General features: G+C 28.5%; 3 protein-coding genes across 4 annotated transcripts; 1 reads left to right on the forward strand and 2 right to left on the reverse strand.

The window, feature by feature from the left end:
* Positions 1 to 299: 299 nt before the first annotated feature.
* On the reverse strand, positions 300 to 5517 carry LOC101510309 (peptidyl-prolyl cis-trans isomerase CYP40-like). The gene is made up of 7 exons (XM_004509107.4): positions 4742 to 5517; positions 4214 to 4301; positions 4042 to 4094; positions 3307 to 3408; positions 2659 to 2734; positions 800 to 837; positions 300 to 703 (listed from the first exon to the last, which is right to left on the reverse strand). Exons 1-7 carry the CDS (start codon positions 5411 to 5413, stop codon positions 650 to 652), a joined length of 1083 nt encoding a protein of 360 aa, XP_004509164.1. The 5' UTR covers positions 5414 to 5517; the 3' UTR covers positions 300 to 649.
* A 5822-nt stretch (positions 5518 to 11339) lies between these two features.
* LOC101510645 (DNA-directed RNA polymerases II, IV and V subunit 11) lies at positions 11340 to 14988 on the forward strand. Of its 2 annotated transcripts, none has more exons than XM_004509109.4 (6): positions 11340 to 11598; positions 12126 to 12190; positions 12265 to 12354; positions 12469 to 12547; positions 13797 to 13892; positions 14577 to 14988. In XM_004509109.4, exons 2-6 carry the CDS (start codon positions 12138 to 12140, stop codon positions 14607 to 14609), a joined length of 351 nt encoding a protein of 116 aa, XP_004509166.1. In that variant the 5' UTR covers positions 11340 to 11598; positions 12126 to 12137; the 3' UTR covers positions 14610 to 14988. The 2 variants fall into 2 exon arrangements, with proteins under 2 accessions (XP_004509166.1, XP_004509165.1); XM_004509108.4 differs by having other exon boundaries at positions 11341 to 11598; positions 12129 to 12190.
* Positions 14989 to 16739: 1751 nt separating this feature from the next.
* On the reverse strand, positions 16740 to 19590 carry LOC101511175 (uncharacterized). The gene is made up of 3 exons (XM_004509110.4): positions 19136 to 19590; positions 18915 to 19044; positions 16740 to 17231 (listed from the first exon to the last, which is right to left on the reverse strand). Exons 1-3 carry the CDS (start codon positions 19511 to 19513, stop codon positions 17005 to 17007), a joined length of 735 nt encoding a protein of 244 aa, XP_004509167.1. The 5' UTR covers positions 19514 to 19590; the 3' UTR covers positions 16740 to 17004.
* Between the last annotated feature and the right edge of the window lie 3668 nt (positions 19591 to 23258).

A 23258-nucleotide genomic window follows, 5' to 3' on the forward strand; every position in this document is an offset into this window, starting at 1 on the left:
TTAGTCAAATCTGAAGGGGGAAAACCACAACACTCCAGAAGATCAGCAGGTAACATTAAAACAACAAATAAGTCATCCATTTTGTGCAAAATCAGAAAATGTCTTAAACAGATGATAAGGAAAATGAGTGTATGACTTCACATGTTACATAAATCTACAACGCAAGAATCCAGTTACAGACAGAAATATGACTTGTTTAATTTCAATAATTTTGATAAGACTTAAATCCAAATCAATAGAAATTTGTTTTAGTTTTACTGACTTGTACAGACCTAATATAAACTTGCTGCAAGAAAAAGTGTGATTGGACCAAATACCATTGAAGAATGCACAAAGAACATCTGGACAAAAAAGATTGCAATTCTCATTCTATCTTGTGTCTCAATGTGCCTATCTCTTGTAGAAAATCACCAGTTGATGCTCAAAGAGTTTGACACAAGTAAAAGGACTGGTGATAAGAAATAAGAACATCTCTATCACAACTTCACAATCTAGAAAGCATAAATTCAAAAACATACACTATATCTGATATTTTCAGACTATCACTACCGCAAAATCATAAATTGTTGACTCTGTAATCAGACATGCTCCTACACAAAAATCTGATCTTTCAGACCATAGAGCAACAAACACCGTAACTGCGTGAACTCTATTTGAACATCTTAGAATAAGCTTTCTTCTCTTTATCATGTCTATCAGCAACCTGTATCCAAAACAGTAAACAGAAAAAACATATTTCATTACTATGAACTAAATAGCATGTGGAATGGTAAAGGAATACAAAAGGTGAATTATTAACCTTCTTCCGGACAATTGCGTACTCCTTTTTTATCCCTCCTGAAGAACAGAGTAATGTGAGTGAAACTTTACCAGAAAAGTCATAATTTACTTTGAAAAGGCAGTAAAACTTAAATATCCAAGAGTCATAATCTAAAGATTTTTTATGGATCTCTATATACTCACAAGATTGACTTCTTAAATTAGTAAATTACATTCAAACTTTGAGATATTAATATAATTTTTAGAGATTTCATGTTGAAGTGATTGTAGAAAGCATGTGGCTTTAAGGATTTGTTTACCCAAACAAGACGATTTAAGAACACTGAACAGGAAATTAAGACAAAATAATGAAAGGGTGACACAACTTAGGGCCAGAGTAAACACTACACTATTTCTTTTTCAGCATTGTGAATATCATGAATACACAGACTCCTTCAACCCTGGTAGGCGAAACATATGGTTATTATATATGAAAGGATTAAATATGATTTTGGTCCTTGCAAATATAAATCATTTTAGTTTTAGTCCCTGTAAAAAAATATATTTATACCCCTGCAGTTTCAAAAAAGTCTTAAAAAGATCCGTGATGAATTGTTTTTAATTAAAAAATGATGAAGTGGGAAATTTTTACTGACATAGCATGTGATGACTGGACATTTTTTAATATTAAAATATATTTCATAAATTCATTTAAACATTTAATTAATATTTTAAATTTCCAGAATAAAAACCCATCTCATATCATCTCCAAATTATAAAACCTTAATTCCCTAATCTTACTTGCAGACCCCTTTCATCTTCTATCACATCGATGCTTGTGAATCATCCTGGTGCTTTGCGTTGGGAACGGAGAGAAATGGTATCCAAGTTGAATTAGAAGATGGTATTAGTATATAAAATGAATTGAATGAAAATCTTTAATCACAAGATCTCTACCAGCAACATCTTCAAAACCCAACGGAACACCACAGGAAGGAAACCTCTTTTGTTTACCATATAAAATGTACCCCACATTTCAACAACCCATATGGTATAGACTTTGTCTGATCCTTGGTAAGAATAGTTAGAATACCAAACACACGTAGACCATTTTTCGACCGTGTTGTTGATCGAGCTACGAAAACGATGTCGTTTATTAAAATAGAACTAAGACCGCCTCTTTGAATAGTCCATAACAGAGACAAATCGTCTACAAGAAGCAATGATCCAGCCACACACACAAGATTGCAAGACTTTGTATGATCCTTGGTAAGAATAGTAAGATCAAGGGTTTTGTAAGATTACTGAATAAATAATCTGGGTTTTTTACTGGAAATTTAAAATGATAAATTAATGTTTAAATGAATTTATGAAATAATTTTTAATATTAAAAAATGCTCAATCAGCATTAATAATTCAGTGATCATATGAAGTCAGTAAAAGTGTACCACCTCATAATTTTTAATTTAAAAAAAAAATCATTAAGGACCTTTTTAAAACTTAATTGAAATTGCAGGGATATAAATAAATAAATAAAATTACAGGAACTAAAACCAAAATTTTTCATATATGCAGGGACCAAAAACATATTTAAGCCTATATGAAAATATCTTCACACAATTTCCTCAAGAACCCAGGAAGTTCATTGCTCAACAATAGCCTCCCTCAGATCCCCGAAGTTATAAAAAAATACTCCTTCCGCTCACAAATATAAGCAAAAGAAGGTCAAAGAAAATGAATGTATCTAGCTAGCCTAAATTTCAAACTAGATATATCAACTTTCTTTGACCCTACTTTTGCTTTTATTCAAGACCGGAGTAGTAATTGAATTTTACAAAGGAAATTTCTGAAAAGCATATATGGCCACAGGCATGGAATGAAATTTAACTAGTCACCAACCATCATTTGGCTCCAACTCTAATGCTTTCTCGAAGCTTTCCGCAGCAGCATCTAGGTCGTTGAGAATCATATATGCCTGAGATTAAGCAGATCAAAATACAAATGAGAAATCACTAAATGTCATGACTGTGATTCAGCTTGCAAAGTCCGTGGATGATATATCCTTTATGTTGTTGTTGGTTAGGTGCCTGTTTGGATGGGAATTTAAGAGGGAAATGAATGGAAAGGAAAGGCTTATAGTCATCCTTTCCCTAGTCTGGAAGTTTTGCAAAAAGCGGGGGAGGGAATGAAAAGAGTATTCGTAAATCCTTTATAATACTTCTCTTATGCACTTTCACAGTTTCCTCAAATTTGATAGTTTTGGAGGAAAATGAAGTATTTAACTCATTTAATCTAATTCAAGTTGCAAGTCACAATGTCATACATTAGAAGGAAAAAGTGTAAATTTAGTTTATAAATAACCATCCAAAATTAAACTAACTCTAAATTTTCTCTCTCTTAATCCCTTCCAGTTCCTTTCCCTCTAAATTCCCAAACAAGCATAGTGGTATTAAACAATTCATATATTGCTGACAGGTAGATAACATGATTTACTAGCCAACAAGCATTTTAATCATCGTGCTACTTTCTTCATTGAAAGATGCAAACCTGGCCTTTGCGAAACAGAGCTTTTGCATTGTCTCCATCATGCATTGCAAAGTCTGAATCCATTAAAGCTCCATTGATGTCACCTAATTTTAATTTACAGGCCTAAAAATAGAAACCACAGTGTTTAAGTGAACTGATACAGTATAAGTTCATTAAAGAATGAGACAAATTATAACAAGCAACACATAATCCAAAAGCTTCCGTGCGGAATCAAGCAGACCTAGTCAGAGGAGGACAATGACATATATGCCATATCATGATTTATCCATTATCACCTCCTCCCACCTTGTTAGTTTGAGCCTAAGTCTAAAAGAGTAAGTATTTGTGCAGAACACATGGGTGCCTTTAATATAATAATCACTAACAAGGTGGTTGGCCAATGGAGAAAACAGATATAGGACAAGAACAAAGGAACAGCATTAAAAATCAAAAGGCATTCATTTGTTCCAATTTCCAAAACTATGGCAGCTAGGCATTTTAAATGACGATAGCCTGATGCTTAATGTAGCAATTAATTACCAAAAGCCATATGGTTAGTGACTCTGTAAAAATAAAATTATGTAAAGAGTTTAAGACATAAAACCATTCTTATGCCTCTAACTTAACAACTCAGGCTTGTAGCAAAGTTGATCCATGAATGACAGCAAATAATGATGTTTGATCTCAATTCATAATAGCTGACGTGGAAAGTGTGCTCTAGTCCTAGTCACAAAATAATGACAACAAGGAACTTACCGAACTGTTCATAAATATTTGAGATTTTGTCTTCCTTAAAGCAGCGCTTGTCTCTGAAGTCGGTAAAAAAACAAAAGATGAGATACTAAAGAAGCAAAACCATAAGTAACAACAGCAACAACCAAAAGCAGAACAGCACAGATCAAAAGCAAAACAAATTAACAAAATTGACCTTGGTCAATGCCATCCTTCTCCCAACAAATGTCTAAATAACGCAAAGCCTTGCGGTACTTTCTGATAGCCATCTTATAATCTTGCTTCTGTTTCATGAACGAAAATGTATCAGCACACTACATAGGTAATCGTCAAATCATAAGAATAACCATGACCAGTCGCTAAATTCCCAAATAAAAGTAAAACATTAAGCTTTAAGCCAGCGTGTATGATTCTAAACTGTGATTGTGTTATGCTACAAACTTTGATAGGGTGGCAAATGGGGCCGCAATTTCTATTGAGATGTTGTTACCGATACTTCTAAACTTTTATATTGGGCTGCAAATGCACTTGCAGACCGCAATTCTAGAACTTTATTATAGGGAACTATCACCTATATAGCACTAACATGTCACATTGATGTGTGTGCAGACACATGTTGTAACATTCAATCACTTATAATTTCTCAAATTCTTATTAGCATAGGTGTTTCGTAGACTATCACTCTAAAGAACATAAACCACAAAATTCATTGATATTCATTCACCTTATAATGTTCATTCCCAAAACTTTTGATAGAATCCACAGCACTCATCCACCACTGAATATCCTCGGTTTTCGTCTCGAGATCAACAGGCCAATCAGCAAAAGTATCACCGTCTTTAAAAAAGTTAATAACACCATCATCCGCTCCTTCCGGAATCTCCCCACAGTCAACAATAACAACATCTTGAACCGGACGATCATTCTCTCCAACAACGCCAAGTTCCACAGAACGAACAACACCAATTCCTTTAACAACCTTCCCAAATATCACATGCTTTCCATCCAAATGAGGAGTACGAGTAGTAGTAATAAAAAACTGAGAGCCATTAGTGTTAGGACCGGAATTTGCCATCGATAAAATCCCTTTCCTTTCGTGTTTTAACTCCAAACTCTCGTCCTCGAAGTTCAAACCGTAGATTGATTCACCTCCGGTTCCATCACCGGCGGAAATGTCACCACCTTGAATCATAAACCCTTTGATTACGCGATGAAAACATGAACCCTTGAAATGAAGGGGAACGCCGGTGTTAGGACCGATTCCCTTTTCACCGGTGCAGAGAGCTCTGAAATTTTCGGCAGTTTTTGGAACAACGTCGTGGAAGAGTTCGATGACGATTCTACCCTCTAACTCACCTCCGATGCTGATGTCTAAGTAGACCCTTGGGTTCACCATTTTGGGGGAAAAATGAAGCAGTGAAGGAACGAATAAGATGAAGAGAACAAAATAGAGTAAACTAAACTACGCTCCAAAACCCTAACCCGCTTTTTTTTTTATTTCAAAAACTTCTTTTATTTATTTTCTTTATGTGCCGCGGCGAAACTTTTACGCTTACCCACGTCTTGGAGTTAAAAATTCCATTCATGGAAATATACTGTTAAAGAACTATAGTTTATTATAGTGTTCACATTTAACCCAATTAAAAAAATTATAAATTGTTTTAAAAATATCTAAATTACATAAAATAGAATATTATTGAATGAGTTTCTTTAATACTTATTTATTATTATATAAAATAGAATATTATTGAATGAGTTTCTGATTCAATTTAAAGAATTAAATCACATTTATAAATTTTAATACTTATTTATTATTATTTGTTAGTTTCACTTAGTTTTTAGTAATATTTATTTGTTTAAGTTGGTATATTTTTTATTATTATTTCAAATAATTCAAAAAAAATTTAACAAGTAATTCAAAAATAATTGATCTATATTATTTGTAATATTAATTTTTAGTATATTACATGTAATATTTTAGTTCAAACTTGTTACATTAATGTAATTTATAATATTATTATTAAAATAATATATTAAAAATTGCAATTTAGATAAATTAAAATTAAATCTAATTTAAACTGCATTAATTTAGATTGAATTATTTTTTTTCTGTTATCATCTAAATCGTACCGTAAATATTTAAATCGGATAAGTTTTTCTCTTAAAACTAATTTAAATTGCACACAAACAACCCTAATTTATTGGAAAATTGTGATAAAATTATTTTTGAATATTATATAAAAAAAAGTATTTTTGAATATAAAGATTCTTAGAAATAAAATATATTTTAATAATTTTTTATTTTAAATGAGTCAAATTTACTTTTCATATTCTCTTGAAATTATTCTCAAGTAAAGATGGAAAAGTGGATTATCGATTTCTCGTGCATTTCTTTTACATTGTTTTTTGGAAGAAAAAAATTATATAAGAGAAATCTTATATACATTGTAATAAAACAAACATGCTAATTTAACAAGTTTGACACGTGTCGGCTAAGGAGAGTGTTAGAAAAATATCAAGTTTCTATTAATAGAATCAGTTTTTTTTTACAATAAAATTAAAGTTCCATTACATCACCACTTTGCTTTGTGTCCGTTGAGAAGTTAAATGGTCAATTAAAAAAATTAAAAAAAAAAGAATTAAAAATAAAATACAATATACCACGACTTACCTTTCATCGATGAGAATTTAGTGGCCAATTTAAAAATTAAAAATAAAATAAAATACATCATGACTTGACAGTTTTTTTTTTAAGTAATTATTTTTTTAAAAATTGTTTAACAACCACCGCTTCAAATTAATTTAATTAAAAATTTATTTTATTTTACTAATTGTCTCGGTGTCATCTATAAAAAATAGAGTGTTAAGAAAATATCAAGTTTCTATTAATAGAAATAATATCTCTTTTCTTATAATAAAATTAAACTTATGTTACACGACTTTGTACATGCGTCAGTTGAAAAAATTAGTGGCCAATTAAAAAAATAAAAGAATGAAAATAAAAAAGAATAAATTAAAAATAAAATACACTACACCACTACTTGACGTTGTTTAACCGTTGAGAATTTAGTGGTCACTTAAAAAAGAAAAGAATAAAAGCAAAATACAGTCAATCACATCAGGAGTTACAATTTTTGGAATTGTTTTTTAAACGGGAACACCGCTTCAAATTAATTTAATTAAAAAATTTATTTTATTTTACGAATTCTTTTAATACTCCGTTAACCGTCTATCTTCGGTACTCTCTCATTTTTTGCGTCTCCCTTATAAATATCATTCATATTATCTTTGTATACCCAATTCTTGTAAGTTTTCTTTATCAAAGCTTTCTTATTCATCTTTTATCTAATGTCTGAAATCATATTTTGTTTGTGAGTGATGGAATTTGGTCGTTAGAGTTGTGCGAACGTGGTTTTCTGTCTTCTCGATTTGAGATTAATATTTTTGATGAAACTATGTATTTGTTCGTGTTGCGTCTAGCAATTTTCTGGAATATATGTTCACACGAATTACTTGAATGGTAAATATTTTTCAATCTATCATTGTTATTTTATTTATTTATAAAAAAAGATTGCTATTTTGTTATGTATATATATTTTGTATTGTTTATGTTTCTTAATTTTGTCTTAAAAAATTGTAAATGTGTATATGTATATTTCTATTCTCTTATATAACATTTGTCTTAATAACATTTGTCTCAAAAAGTTGTCTAATAAATGGTGTTGGCACACAATTATATTAAATAAAAAATAATAATTTATTTAAGTAAATATAAAATTTATTTAGGCTTCTTAACCATGAATTCAATTAAATTTTCAGAACATTGAAGAGAAAAATAATAATTTATTTAAGAAAATATAAAATTTATGTAGGAATTAAAGAAACAATTCATTTCATCCATTCATTGAAAGTAATGGTTTTTCAAATTTCAAACACTATTTTATCAAATTTAAAAACTATTGTACTATACATTTTTTATTCTAAATTTATTATTAAATATTCTAGTGTAATTTTTTGTTTGTAACGGGAAAATTATTTTTCTTTAGTATTTTATGAGTAGTGCTAAAATGAAAGATATTTTGCCACTTGATACAACAAAATTTATATGAATTATTAAATGTCATGTATTTCATATAAATAACATTGGTTGAATAATAAAAATAAAAATTCATTAAGTTACTTACTCATATTTATATTTACTAATTTACTTATTTTATATATATCTATGTCCATTATTTTAAAAAATCTTATTTCATCTAATCTAATTATTATTTTTTAATAATTATTGTTTTTATTTGTTTAAAATTAAAAGTATTGTTTTATAATAAGTTTTTTGGAAAGAAAAAAAGATTTTTTTTAGAATTCAAAAATAAGGCATGGTGTTGGAGTCATAATTTTCATCAATAACATTGAGCGTAAAGTAGTTTTTAAATTAAGTTATAATTAGATTTTTTTTAATTTTTTTTATTGTACATTATTTTTTTTAAATCAACTTATTTTTTTAATTTCAATAAAATTTATGAAATTTGATATATATATATATATATATTAACTAATATAACAATTTATTTATTAAAATCGTTGTTTCCGTGCGACGCACAGCATTACAAACTAGTACTAATTAGTGAGCCAAACATCTTTGTTTTTATAATATTCAAATATCTTTCTAAAATATATTAATAAGATTTTCTTCGTTACGTTCGTAGAAATTTTATTCGCATTTTAATATCTTTTCTATCTAAGACTCATATATTATTCTCTCATCCAATATTTTCTTACAATCAAATTAATGAACAAAAACAAAAAAAAGAATATTGTATGCATTTTAACTCTTTTGACAATTAAAAATTTTCAACTAAGAAATGAGACACATCATATGCATATAAAATATAAACTAGAGATTTTGAGTTAGAATTATAATTAGAACAATATTTTATCATATTTACTTATTTTTGTTTGAAATCTATATTATTAAGGGTTTTATTTTTCTGAAAACCAATAAATTAAAAATAAAATAAAGAATTAAATATAAGTTTAAAATAAAACCATAAAAGAGAGTTAAAATTTGACGAATCTAACATAACTATATCAAAATATGCATAATTAATTATATATGTAAAGAAGTTTTGACATTTATTAGTTTCACGAACAACTGACACCACTGCAACTTGTTAATGATATAAATGAATAAAATTATCAATTTATGCAATATTGAATTGTTTGAATTGGTATTCATATTAAAGGTGAACTTTCGTAAAATACATTAATAATAATAATAATAATAAAAAAAATAAATAAATAAAATACATTAATAATAATAATAATTTTAATAAAATTATAAAAATACCACAAATTGAACAAAATAAATACATGAAATTCATATTTATTATTATTATTATTATTTTCATTAATTAGATAAAAAAATAGAAGAAAATTGTTATAATAATGTGCCAAAACAAATAAGGAGAAACTGTTATAAAGTTGTTATAAGAACGTGCTAAAACAAATAATTTCCTCCTATTATAACAACTCTCCTATTTATTTTGACATATTATTATTAAAATTATTATTATTATTATTAAAATTTATAATATTATTAAAATTATTATTATTAATGTATTTTATACTTTATTATTACTAAAATTTATAATATTATTAAAATTATTATTGTTATTAATGTATTTTATTTATTAATAATATTTTGAATTTTTAAATATTTATAATTTATTAAATAATAATAAACATAATTAATAATAAAGAGAATTATTTATTAAATGGCAAAAAAAAAAACAATATCAGTACAAGTTCGCATACCATGATGCGACCATCTATTAACAATAAAAAAGAATTCATTCACTTTGTCGCATCCCCTGCGATCAGTAACTGGGGCAAAAAAGTAACGCATTTCTGTATTATTTTTTTAAAGAGTGGCATTTCTGTATTATTTGTTTTAGTTCTTATTGAAATGAAAGACACTTTAACTTTTAAGTTTTTGAATTATTTTTTTCAAGCATGTTTATAGCATTATTAAATGATAATTCACACAAATATATAATTTTTTAACTTGGGATTAATTAAATATGAAATTTTTAAAGGTCATATGTTCAAGATAAAAGTTTTTAAAATATGGACATGGAAATTATCAATTGAACTCATTTTTTTGTGGAGAAACTTTTATAATTTTGTAAATATATATGCAAAACAATCATTCAAAATCACACATTGATGCTCGAACCGTGATCAAAATTACTTTTATAATAATTTTGTATCAACTAAAATATGTGATTTTTTTATGAGAAATAAAAATAAAGTTTCAAAAAAATTTAGGGACAAAAAATTTCTTTAAATCTAAATTATTTTGAATGATTTTTTATTTATTTTTTTACTTTGACCTTTTAAAAAAATATAATAGATTAAAAAAGTTGTTAATAAATTGCATTTTAATAATTAATAAAATGATTAACGATATATATCTATCCAAAATAAAGTTTCTCTATTCTTATCCAAAAAAAACTCAAGAAAACATAAATATACTTAAACAAGACACGGGTGTCTCATGTTTATGTCAAATGTGTATCTCTTTAAATAAGCTTTTTCAATCTAGTATCAATGGAAGCATATTACCTACTATCAATTTCTGACAACAATAAAAAAAACTACTATCATAATACTTAAATTAATCTTGCTTAAATATCATCTCGTTTAAAGACACATTAGTCATTTTATAATTTATTTTATTATTCATCTCTCTCTTTCAATTATCTTTTTTCTATTTCTCTATACTTTTTACTATTTTCTTTCTCTTTTCTCTTATTTTCCTCTTACTAATTTTATATTTTAAGTAAAACTATATATATATATAGTTCCTTAAGTTTATTTCATTTTTCAAATTGGTTTTTTAAGGTTTTTAAAATTGATCGATTAATTTATATATGTTTGTACTATTAATCTGTTGTCTCACTTTCAATTAATAAAAAATGTGTAATAAAAATTGTGAAAAAAAATTAAGAGTAAAAAAACAAATTGTTTTAATTAATAAAAAAAATTCATATACAAATTAATAATAATAATAATAAAAAATTTATATATAAATTTATTATTATTAAATGGTAAAAGTTTCTTCAACTTGACCCAAGAGAAAAGTTGCCAAATAGGAAGTCAACAAAAGATAGAGGGAAATTTCTATTTCCCAAATATTTGTCTGAATTGTTTTGTTGCTGTAGCTTACGGGTTACGAGTTTAAATAGAGTAAGTCGTAATTTCTTAAGCCAATTTTAAAATAAAATGCCATATTTATGAATTTGTGAGAATAGTGCGGTAAAACTGCAATTAATAAAAAAAATAGTCCAAATTCCTGAAATGCTTTTCCTCTCTACTACCTTTAACTAACCCTAATCCCCAAATTCATGAAATCTAAATTCATCTCTATCGTTTTCAGTGTGATTTCAATCTTATCTCTCTCGTTTCAGTTCGCGACTTCAAAGAACCCTAAATTTCAGTTCGCAAATTATAGATAGAGAAGATCAAGTAGCCATTCAGTCGGTTCCTACAACTCATTTTTTCTCGCATTTGCATTAGCAAGTAAGTTCCATTCTCTTTCCCAATCATTTCGGTTTGCGATTTCAGTTTTTATTTTTGTAATCTTGTTTGTGAAGTGTCATTTTTTCGCGATTTGTTCTTGCTTGCTGAATGGGGTTTTGGGTTTGCGATTTCTGTTCTTAATATGCTTCAATGCTGGTCAATAGTCACAAATTCATAATCTGTAGAAGAAGTATGGAATAGATGTCTTTGTGTGTCTTTGAAGTTCAGGTGTTAGAATATGCTTTCAGTTTTTGTGCTGTTACTTTTCTGTCACTTCAAATTGTTTTAGTGTTCCTGAATTTAGAGATGTTCTTGTTCATCGATTTTGGACACTTGTTCTCTTGTTTATATACCATAAAGTATTCAAGTTCAACCATTGTATCCTGTGTTTAATTGATGTGTACGCGCTCTGTGTCCCAATTTTGTTCTGTTTTTGAACTGATATGAGCGCTAATCTAAAATTTCAATTTAAGAGGTGTCAGTTTCAGTTCAATGCATCTTTTACCCTTTTCTTTTGTTCTCAATAGCAGAAGAAAAGCATGAATGCTCCTGATCGTTACGAGCGTTTCGTTGTTCCTGAAGGAACCAAAAAGTATGTCTCTCTTATTCATATTTATTTATTTATTAATATTAATTTTGGTTAAATTAATTTTTGTGTGAAAAAAGGGTATCTTACGAGAGGGACACAAAGATCATAAATGCGGCTTCTTTCACCATTGAAAGAGAGGATCATACGATAGCCAACATTCTCCGCATGTATGCATTATATTATTATTTTATTGTATTCTATTCTGTTAATTTCATTTTCTCTCCGCTAATTTATCAATGAATGAACCCCAATTTTGTTTTAATTTGTTTTGTTCTTCTCAGGCAACTTCATAGAGACCCTAATGTGTTATTTGCTGGATACAAGCTTCCCCACCCTCTTCAGTACAAAATTATTGTCAGGGTTAGTTACTTTTTTTTTTGTTGAGTTGGTTTGAATAAGGCCTTGTTTGGATAACATTGGTGCTAGTTTCACCCATGTTTTTTTTTTCCAGTTGCACCCAAATAGGTTACGTGAACTTAATTTACCACATACCTGAACGTGAACTAAGTTCATTATGTGAATTCAGTTCACGTAACCTATTTGAATGTATGATTAAAAAAAAAAAACTATTTGAGTGTAACTGTACTTTGCAAAACAGGGTGAAACTAGCAACAATGTTTGGATAAACATCTTTATTAAAAGCTTATGGCATAAACGCTGATCGTACATGCTTACAGAGAAACTATTTCTATAACAACACATAAAGTAGTCAAACTAGTTTTAGTAAAGCTTTAAGTTGTTTTCATAAGCTATCTTAAAGAGCATATGGAAATAAGCTGAAGACAATAAGCTATTTCCATAAGCTATCTCGAACAATCTCACAAGCGTATATTAGTATGTAAACTTAAAGGAGTCAGTTCAAACAAACCCTAAGTGTATTGAATTGAGTTAATCACTATTTTAGCTATCAAAATTGTAGAATTCTTGCCAATTTGGTCTTCAAATTTACGAAATGATGAATTGATAATGTCAAACTATTTCCAGTAAAGGTATAAGTTGTTTTCATAAACTATCTTGAAGAGCATATGAAAATAAGTTGAAAAAAATAAAATGCTTCCATAAGTTCTCCCGAACAAGCTAGTTAGTTAGTTTTCAAAATCTACTCATTACTAATATAAACCTTTTTTTTGTGTGTTTGTGTAGTTAGTTTGAATAAGCTTTTGTTTGGAGAAACAACTCAATTATCAACTAAGCTCTTATCGTATAAATGCGCTTATGTGTAAACTATTTTTATAACAAAAGATAAAATAAAGTTGAATTGTTTTTCATTAAAGTTATACATGGGTTTCGTATCTAATGAAAATGAGCTGAAAACATCTTAATGCACATGTCATAAATCATTTTCATAAGCTCTTCTAAACTGTTTCATAAGTGTTTATATAGTAGATAAGCTCAAATTGGTCAATATAATCAAGCAATAGGTGTCTTAGTTGAGTTAATCACTATTTTTATTCTCGACTGAACTCGTGTTGGTCGAACTGGGTTTTGTTTGATCTTTGATATATGTAAATATATTGACTCCATGCCTTCCATAGTATTCTTTTTTTCATTCTCTGTATGCGAATTGGGACTTCCTTGGCATAAACTGTTTTTGTTGTTATTATTACAGATACACACCGCTAGTCAGTCTTCGCCAATGCAGGCATACAATCAGTCTATTAATGATCTAGATAAGGAACTTGATCAATTGAAGAATGGCTTTGAGGTATAAAGTGTCTCTTTTATGTTATTATATGACATTGTTGATACTTGTTTACTATCTTCACAATCCTTTTAGATATCATTAGTGGAGTATCTGCGCCATTAGTACCAGGCTATGCTTGTTTGATGTGTCACTTTTCAGTAATATATTTAGTTTACTTCCATTTCCTTGGAAGTAGTAGCTGATTTCTGAAATCCAACTATATCAGTTGACCCTATGGTCATGGAGAAAATTGGAGAAGGACTTAGGTTCAACTTATATTAGAACCGTGCTTTTTCTATTTTTGCTATCAGCTCTTCCATGACCCTCACAGTATTTAAGTTTCCTAAAAAGACATAAAGAAAAACATATATATCAGAGAATACGAACAACATCTATCATCTATGTGTGTTCTTGGAAGATGATTCTCTGGCTCTTATATAGTTCTTTTTTTGAAACCTGCATACTAATGAATTGTCTCTTGGTAGATTTTATGGTGTGAAAAGATACTAGCTCCTGTAAGTGATGGCCACCTTCATATCATTCCAGCTAAATGGATTTTTTTGGGATATTGGAAAGATTTTTTGGAATCCATGTGCTTTTGAAAGATGATTGTAGTATAGGATAAATCCTTCATGGCTTATATCAACTATTCTTGTTTTTCTTTCTGAGAGTACTGTTATAACATATTCAAAATTTTAATCACAGGCGGAGTTGTTAAAGTTCTCAAAGGACTATTGATTTACAGTCAAGATAGAATTTGTGTGCATCAGAAACCTTTGCAGATATTGAGACAGAAGATCACTTCGGCTTAATGGAATTTATATATGATATTTTGTGAGACTTGTGAATGATGCTTTTGTTGGACTAAGAACTTTTCTTTACAGTTATGAACAATTTTAAAGCTGACACACTGAGTGGTATCCTGACGTCTTGAAATCTTATTGGTGATCTTGTGTTTGTAAAACTTATTTCACATACTTTGCAAGTTACAAGTAGATTTCCTAGTTTTAGTATTGACGAAGTGGTAACACAATATAATTTCGTTAAACTTCGTCAATTCAAACATACACTTTTGACTTGTGCATGATGCAATGAATGACACATTTAAGTTTTTCAATCCTTCTCCAAAACTGTTTGGTGTGTGAACGTACCACGTCAATATTACATGTGTCAAGAGTTTAGTTATAATTATGAAATGATTTCATTTATATTTTGTTATTTTGGATTGGTCTTAAATTTAGTAAGAAAAAAAAAATAATTTAATAAAAAAAATGTCGATAAGTAAAAAGACTTTCATGTCATTAAAAAAATTCACTTATAAACTTTTAACTAGTTTAAGAAAAAATTAAGTTCATATAAATTACATAATGACAAATGTCAAATTTAAAGATGAGTTTTAATATTAGAGAATAGCGAGGGAGAGAAGTAAATCTAACTATAGAGCCCTACATGAGTGGAAATGATCTCCTTTTATACTTTCTTAACTCTTCCCTGCTATAAATACTTAAATATACAAAATATCTATATTTGGGGGCAAAATGATGTCCATTAAAAATATCTTTCTAAATTTAAGATCAATCCAAAATAAAGATGAAATCATTTCATAATTATGACTAAACTATTGGCAAATGTAATATTGACATAGTTAATATCACTAATAGTCTAAAGGTTATCGTAACTCATATTTACCCTTGTTATATATATATATATATATATATATATATATATATAGACACGATAGTCAACTTTCACACATCAAACAGTCTTGGAGAAGGATTGAAAACTTTAATGTGTCATTTTTTGCATCATACACAAGTCAAAAATGTATGTTTGAATTGACGAAATTTACCTGGATTATATTGTGTTACTACCTTTAGTGTATGAATCTTGACCATCATGTGCATGTTTTTTTAGATAATAACAAGGGTAGATAAGGTGAATCGATTTTGACAAAGCTACACTTTTAAATTTTAACCGCCACCATTTCGTCAATATCAAAACTAGGAAATCTACTTGTAACTTGCAAACTATATGAAATAGATTTTACAAACACAAGATCACCGATAAGATTTCAAGATGTTAGGGTACCACTCAGTATATCAACTTTAAAATTGTTCATAACTGTAATGAAAAGTTCTTAGTCCAACAAAAGCATCATTCACAACTCTCATAAAACACAAAATATCATATATAAATTCCATTAAGCCGGAGTGATCTTCTGTCTCAATATCTACAAAGGTTTCTAATGCGCACAAATTCTAACTTGATGTAAATCAATAGTCCACAACGAAACGCTCGTAAAGATCAAGAGCATTCATGCTTTTCTTCTGCTATTTTTTGGACCTGGACTGTTTTTACAGTTTACACTGGAAGGCCCATTTCAGTGGAAGAAATTACGGCTTACGGCCCAGTAGCTCATACTCTACCTAAACTCGTACGCTTACAACAACAAAACAACTTGTTTATATCCTTTCATGTCAGAAAATGGATTTATTGTCTTCCCGCTAGTTACAATAATAGGCATAGGCATGCCTACTTCTATTAATATTTGTTTATATATTACGAAAAACAATTATTTGAACGGTGGGTTCGACGACGTCTGAATGAGTAACGGCTATGTCGCTGATGGTTGGGAATCTTTGGAGGTTGAGCAGAATAAAGAAGGAAAGTGAGGGTTTGTTTATACGTAAATATTGACAACCTAGAATAATCTAAATTTAAATTTTATTCATTTTAATCCTTAAAAATTATAAAAACTAACATTTTAATACAATCAGAAATTAAGACAAAAAAATTCAATGAGAAATTAAAGATTCACTGTTTTTTAAATATAGAGATTAAAAAAAGTAAATATAATATTTTAAAATATAAACAACAAAAGGGAAGTCTATAGATAATAATAGCTTGTAAATGCCACCAAAGATTGAACAGAAATCATCAGTCCATTATAAACCAAACCACCTAAACTGAAACATCAATGAAGTCTAATACAAAATAGTTCTAACATCTATGGTGTTTGTACTTGTCACTGCCAACATCTCATCAAATCAGGGAGTTAATCCTGTTTATTTGGAAGCTTCTGCATTTCTGTCGATGAATGCAGTTTGTCGAATCTCATATGTTGTTTCAGTGATCACTCAGCAACTGGTGCTTGGTTTCCCAAACTTGTTGGAACTATTTTACAAATAGGCATGTTTTCGTTCTTACTCAGAAGTTTCAAGGATGGATGAACCTCAATATCACGCATGAATATCTTATCTTCAATATCTAATTTGCTGATATCCACCTCAATTTTTGAAGGAATGTGCTCAGATGGACAAAGATATTTTAGACTAGTTCTGATCTTATTCAAAACACCACCTGTAATAAATTTAGATTGTATTAGCAGTAGAACAACATTAAATACCTTAATATTAAATTTTCAATCAGTTTTATCACTCCCTACAAATATAACTAAATCTATATAAGTCAATTGACCCAATATAACAGCAGTTCTCCTATATAACAAGGAAACGTCATGAAGGACTGAAAGTTGGAAAGTTGAATGTATCTTCAATATACACTGTACAAAATATACATTAAAAATATTGTAATTAATATTTAATACATGTTTTGCGTAGTTACTTTGTTGCCTTAAGTTTTTTAGCTATCTTTCCTTGTTTTCTTAATTGAAATTACTTATCCAGGATTACTTGTGTTCCACAGCTCTCTTGAAATATACAGTGTGTTTGATGCTGTTATATAGCATTTTGGGGAAACAAAAAATAAAACAGAAGAGTAATACATAAAAATAAGGTAAAAACTGAGTAGATAAACACTTCTTAGGCAGTCAATTCTAATATCTTTCAAATTATTCCAAAACCACACCATTCCAATAATCCCTGTTCGGTTTTACAAACGCAAAAGAAGAGAGGAGACTAACATGGAGGTGCTTTGAGGCTGTGGAAACCATGGCTAAGTGGGCAATGCCATAAATGCTGACCAGTGCGGAGGAGTATAACAAAAGATAGAGGTCAGAATAGTTAGTGTGTATTATATAGGCCAAAATAAATATCAGCAGGTAAAAATATGAAGGACAGGGGCATGACAGCTCAGAAAGAAGAACACAGGTCGTTATGGAATCGAGCCTCTCAGTGCAGGGGGGAGACCTGGGAGGAAAACTAAAATGGCAATTGGCAAGAAGTGGGTTCAATTGATTTTAGTCCAATCAAAGATAACATAAGGATTGAGAGCAACAAGGAGTTTTAATGATAGATATCCTATCTATAAAAGGGCCTCAACGTTGCAGCTGCAACATCCACAATTTGATGTAAATTCCAGTGTGATGGATGCCAAAATGGCTGGAACAGCAAAACACAAAGCCGCAAAAAAATCAAAATTAATGAGGGTTGCTGGCCATAAAAACGCTTCCATAATACTTTGCAATTGACTGCTTCATTATATAATTATATATATGTGGCGTGTGTGTAATTGAAATTGTATCTAAAAACCAATCTGCAAGATACTCCCAGACAAAAGACATTTCATACAATCTTATAAACTACAAGAAACCAACTACGTCTTTATATAATGAAACTTATTGTCATTCTTAAAAGATGCAAAGAAATATTTCAAACCACGTACCCCATTTATTTGCTCCTTTACTACCTCACCTCACTACAAACATTTACCGGTCTTATATAACAAACAAAGCTTTTCTCAGTAAGTGGGATCAGCAAAAGAAAATTATCCCAGTTTGACCTAAAAAATAGGTCTTTAAACGACAATATTTTTATCCTAGTTTTTAGGTTGTAATTTGCTTTCACTGATGTGTAGTGTTTATTAAAGGTCGCTGGAAGGTGACAGGAGGAGAAAAGTAATTTGATTCCATCAAGACAAAACCAAATAATTCAGTAAAACAAGAATCACCCTGCTAAAAAATAACTAAATCTATATAAGACATAGAAATGATTACTAATATTGATGGTTTGAAAGTTCCATAGAAGGAGTTAACTTTCACAATTAGATATTTGATCAACAAATTCAAAATAAAAATGGAATTACCTTTCTGAAGACCAGGACAAACATCTTCCCCTTTGAAAACAACAGGCACATCAACCTTCAATTCAGTACCGTCTTCTGCCCAAACAAACACTAAATTCAAAATATTCCCACTCTCTTCATCCCTATGAATCTACACACCACAAATATACAAAATCTAAAATCACAATTTCAAATTTTAAATAAAATAAAAAAATATGTAACAGACAAAAAAGAATGTAAACCTTGATAGGTAGAACAGTTCCAGTTTCGAGCAAATGAGTGGATCCGGATCCAGCACGGATTTGTAGCGGAAAACGTGTGGAGCAGAAGAAAGGAACTTCGATTTCATTGAGTACGGCTTTAATCTGTTTCTTCTCGACGGTGAGCAAATGCTTCCTCGACGTGGATCGAGTGTCGGAGTTTTTGTCAAGAAGGCTCTGGAAGAAAACGACGGCAGGTATTCGACCTTGCATTCTATCTCTGGCAGCAACTTTGCTTCCAGTACATTCTCTCGGAATTGCTTGGATTGTGTGGTAATGACTACGACGGAGTGCTGATAAGTATTGACGGTTTGCCTCCAATGTTCGGAGGTGGCCGGCGGCGGAGCGCCAATGCGCCATGATTGTTCTGTCTTTGCAAAGCGGATTTTGAGATCAGGGGTTTTAGGATTTGGGGCTTATTCATTTTCTCGAGTTACACTTAATTTGTAATTTTTGTCAATAAATTTTTTAAAATAACTCATAGTCGATATTAAAAGTAAATAAATTCGTACAGATCACACATACCGCCGTCGAAAAAACAGGAAAACAGTAATTTTTTCACTGTAATTCTTAGAAAAATAAATAAATATAAATATAAATATAAATTAAACAGGAAAAGAGTAATTTTTTCACTGTAATTTTTTCAAAGTTTTTGGTACATTAAATAAATATAAAATAAATAACTGTTGAAAATTTTATTTTTCAAATTTTTTGGTTCGAAAAATAATAACAGAAAATTTTGAAAAATGAATTTTTCGATTTCAATTTATTTTATATTGTTAATTTTTTTTAAAGGAGAGAGTAGGGAAGAAAAAAAATATTATAAAATATTTTCGAATTCGACCTTCTACACAATATAATAAAAGAAAAAGTAGTTGTTGAGAAAAGAAGGAGGAACAAAGAGATGTAACAAGAGACACAATATATGAGATTTAGTATCACCAAGAGGAACAACATGAGGAGGATGTTCAACCTGAGTTTTAATAGGACCCAGCAACACACAGTACATCAAGTTCCTATGTATGAGAATCACATGTAGCATCAAGTTTTGACTTATTCTCCCACAAAATTTTGAAATAGAAAATGAATTTTGCGGTAGTTATTTTCTACCTAAGAAATCTATTTTCAAATTTTCTAGTACACAAAGTAACTGACAAGATATTCAAAAAATAAATTTTCAATTTTCTGGCTGAAAATAAGTGACGAAAAATTCGTTTTTCAAATTTTCGGTTAAAAAAACAACCACAAGGAAATTTGAAAAATAAAATTTTCGGTTTTGATTTTTCTTTTACATTTTATTTTATTTTTTATAAAATGGGGAGTAGATGAGCAAAAAACACTATAGAATATTCTCGAATTTAACTTCATACTCAATCTAATAAGAGAGCAGCTGTTGAAAAAAGAAGAATGAGGAACAAAGAGATGCAACAAGAGGCACAACATAAGATTGAGCATCAGGAGGAAGAAAATTGTGTGGTTGAACAACATGAGAATGATGTTCTATCTGAATTTGAGCAGGACCATCAGGAGACAATGCATCATAATCCAATGTATGAGGATCACATGCAGTAGGATATTGTTTACGAGGATTACATTCAATATGTGAGGAGCAACAACAAGATCATGTGCTTGAGCAACCTTTGTTTTTTGAAAGATTGTACGATCTTTTTTGTCCTTAAAGACGGCGAGCACACCATATTGTAGCTAGAGTGTGAGTTTGACAAATTAGTAAATAGTTTATTTAACGGTATACCACCATTTTAGTCTTAAAAGTATTGGATGTTGCCATTTTCGTCTCTAACTTAATAAAAAATCTCAAATTAGTCATTGAATCATCATATTAGTCAATGAAAAATACAATTTATTATCATGAAAGTTCTAGAAAGATACAATTTACTCTAAAAAAAATAGTATATGACTGTTATAATGCCATATACTAAACTGACTAATTATTTGATGATTAATTTGATTTTTTTGCTTAGTTATTGATTAAAATAACAACTTACTATAGTTTAAGAGACTTAAATGATATTTTACTCGTTTATAGTATAGTATATAATTTTTCGATGTTTTTCATAAATTTTCTGCCTTCATTTGCCTACAACAATGTTGGAGATTAGGCAATCTGAACCCTGTGATGTGCAATACTAATATTTTTTTAAATTTTTTTTTGAAAATATGATAAATTTTACTATAATTAACTAATAATTGCGAGGTTCTAAGTTTGAATCCAAAACAATATGTAAAACATAACAATATCGACATTTTGTCAATTGAATTGTGAATTAAGTACAATTGTCACAAATGAGTTGAGACTTTATATGTCATTTTTCTCTTAAAATTTGAATTTATAAGATTCTTAAAAAATCTTAAAGATTTTCAATAAAAATTTAAATTATAACAGCGAATAGAAAATATAATAAATAAATTCTAAAGTTTGAGTAAAGAAAAAATGAATTCGGTAATTTTTTTAACACCAAAGCAATTTGAGCTTTTTATCATTCCAAATAACACTTTTCTATTTATCCTAAGGTATATAAGTCTTCTATAAATTGTTCATATTCTCCTTCCTGGTCTAACAGTATGTTACAAGAATAATCATTGTTTTCTAACATATTATATATTTCACGCGAAAAGGTTGAGAAATAAAAATTGAACCATTTTCTTTATAGTAATTTGCAATGTACATAAATAATTTTTTTAATATGAAATTGATTACAAATATAAAAAGAATAACCACTAATAAAAAACAATCCTTTAAAACTTGTATATTAATTTTAAATATCAAAATACATTTTATAAGTTTAAAAAAATTATTTAAAGATAATAAATATTTTTACACACTTAAAGAAATCTTAATAATCCTCCTTAAATACAAGATGAATTATTTATAGGTCGAATAATGTTTTTATTCTTTATAAAAAGAATTTTAAAATTTTAATTTTAATTCTTATAAAATTTCATAAGCATTAAATGAATAGTATATAATTAGCATTAGTAATTTTGAAAAAAATTGATTTATTTTAAAAATAATAACAAAAATATTGTGTTTGATAATATCAATAAAATAAATATTTTATAGTACATTTATATACATTGTAGTATTGTGATTTTGTGATTATAAATTGTTTACTTATTTACTGATTAGTGTAGTGTGATTGTGAAATTGTGAATCGCTTTACTTTGTGAATGGGAGTTATAATCTTGAGTATTGTGAACTATTTGTCTGAATATATTGTGTAATTAATTTGTATATTTTTTTTAAAAGTGATACGATGTTTAAACATAAAGAAATTGATATTTTTTTCAAAAAGAAAGTTTGTAACAAAAATGAAAATTATAAAGCAAATACATTTTATTTGATTAAATTGTGTGAAGCTCTAAAAACTTGTGTAATGTGTGTGACTTGTGAAAATTATAAAACTTGTATAAGTGATTTGAATCTCTAACTTTTTCAATTTGTCGATTATGTACGATTTATGTAAAGCGATAAAAATAATTATATAATTTTTATGAATTTCAATTATAATATTTTAGTTAATATTTAACACTTTCAATATTTTGTGTAATATTTAATTTTTTTTTTTATGTTTACACGTTGTTACGAGTAAAAATAAAAATTTTATTTTAGAGAAATTTTTGCATTGTAAATGGTTAAAAACATGTTGTTAGAAACAATAGAATAATAAAAAGAAGATATCTAGCATCTTTCAACACATTTCTCGTTGGCCAAGTAATCTCCTACCTTCTTCTATATACCCTCGCAAAAAAATGAAAGTTACAGGATTGAAGGAAAAATATAATAAATAAATTTTAATTCGTTAATTATTTGAACAACAAACCATTCGAGTTATTTTTATCATTCTAAATGACACTTTTCTACCTAAGCGTATTTATTTAGGTTTTTGTTCTCGTTCCTGCTGTAACATTAATTTACAAAAATAATGATTGTTTTCTTCTAGCCATAAAAACATATTCCTAGTTATTTGATATTAATTATAACATACAACCACATACAATATATATATAGTTTTTATCATAATATTGGGAAATAGAAAGTGACCTGGATAGTAATATATAATTTTTTTGAATATGAAATTGATTA

Source organism: Cicer arietinum, chromosome 7 (genome assembly GCF_000331145.2).
Source record: "Cicer arietinum cultivar CDC Frontier isolate Library 1 chromosome 7, Cicar.CDCFrontier_v2.0, whole genome shotgun sequence".
In the NCBI taxonomy this organism is placed as follows: Eukaryota; Viridiplantae; Streptophyta; class Magnoliopsida; order Fabales; family Fabaceae; genus Cicer; species Cicer arietinum.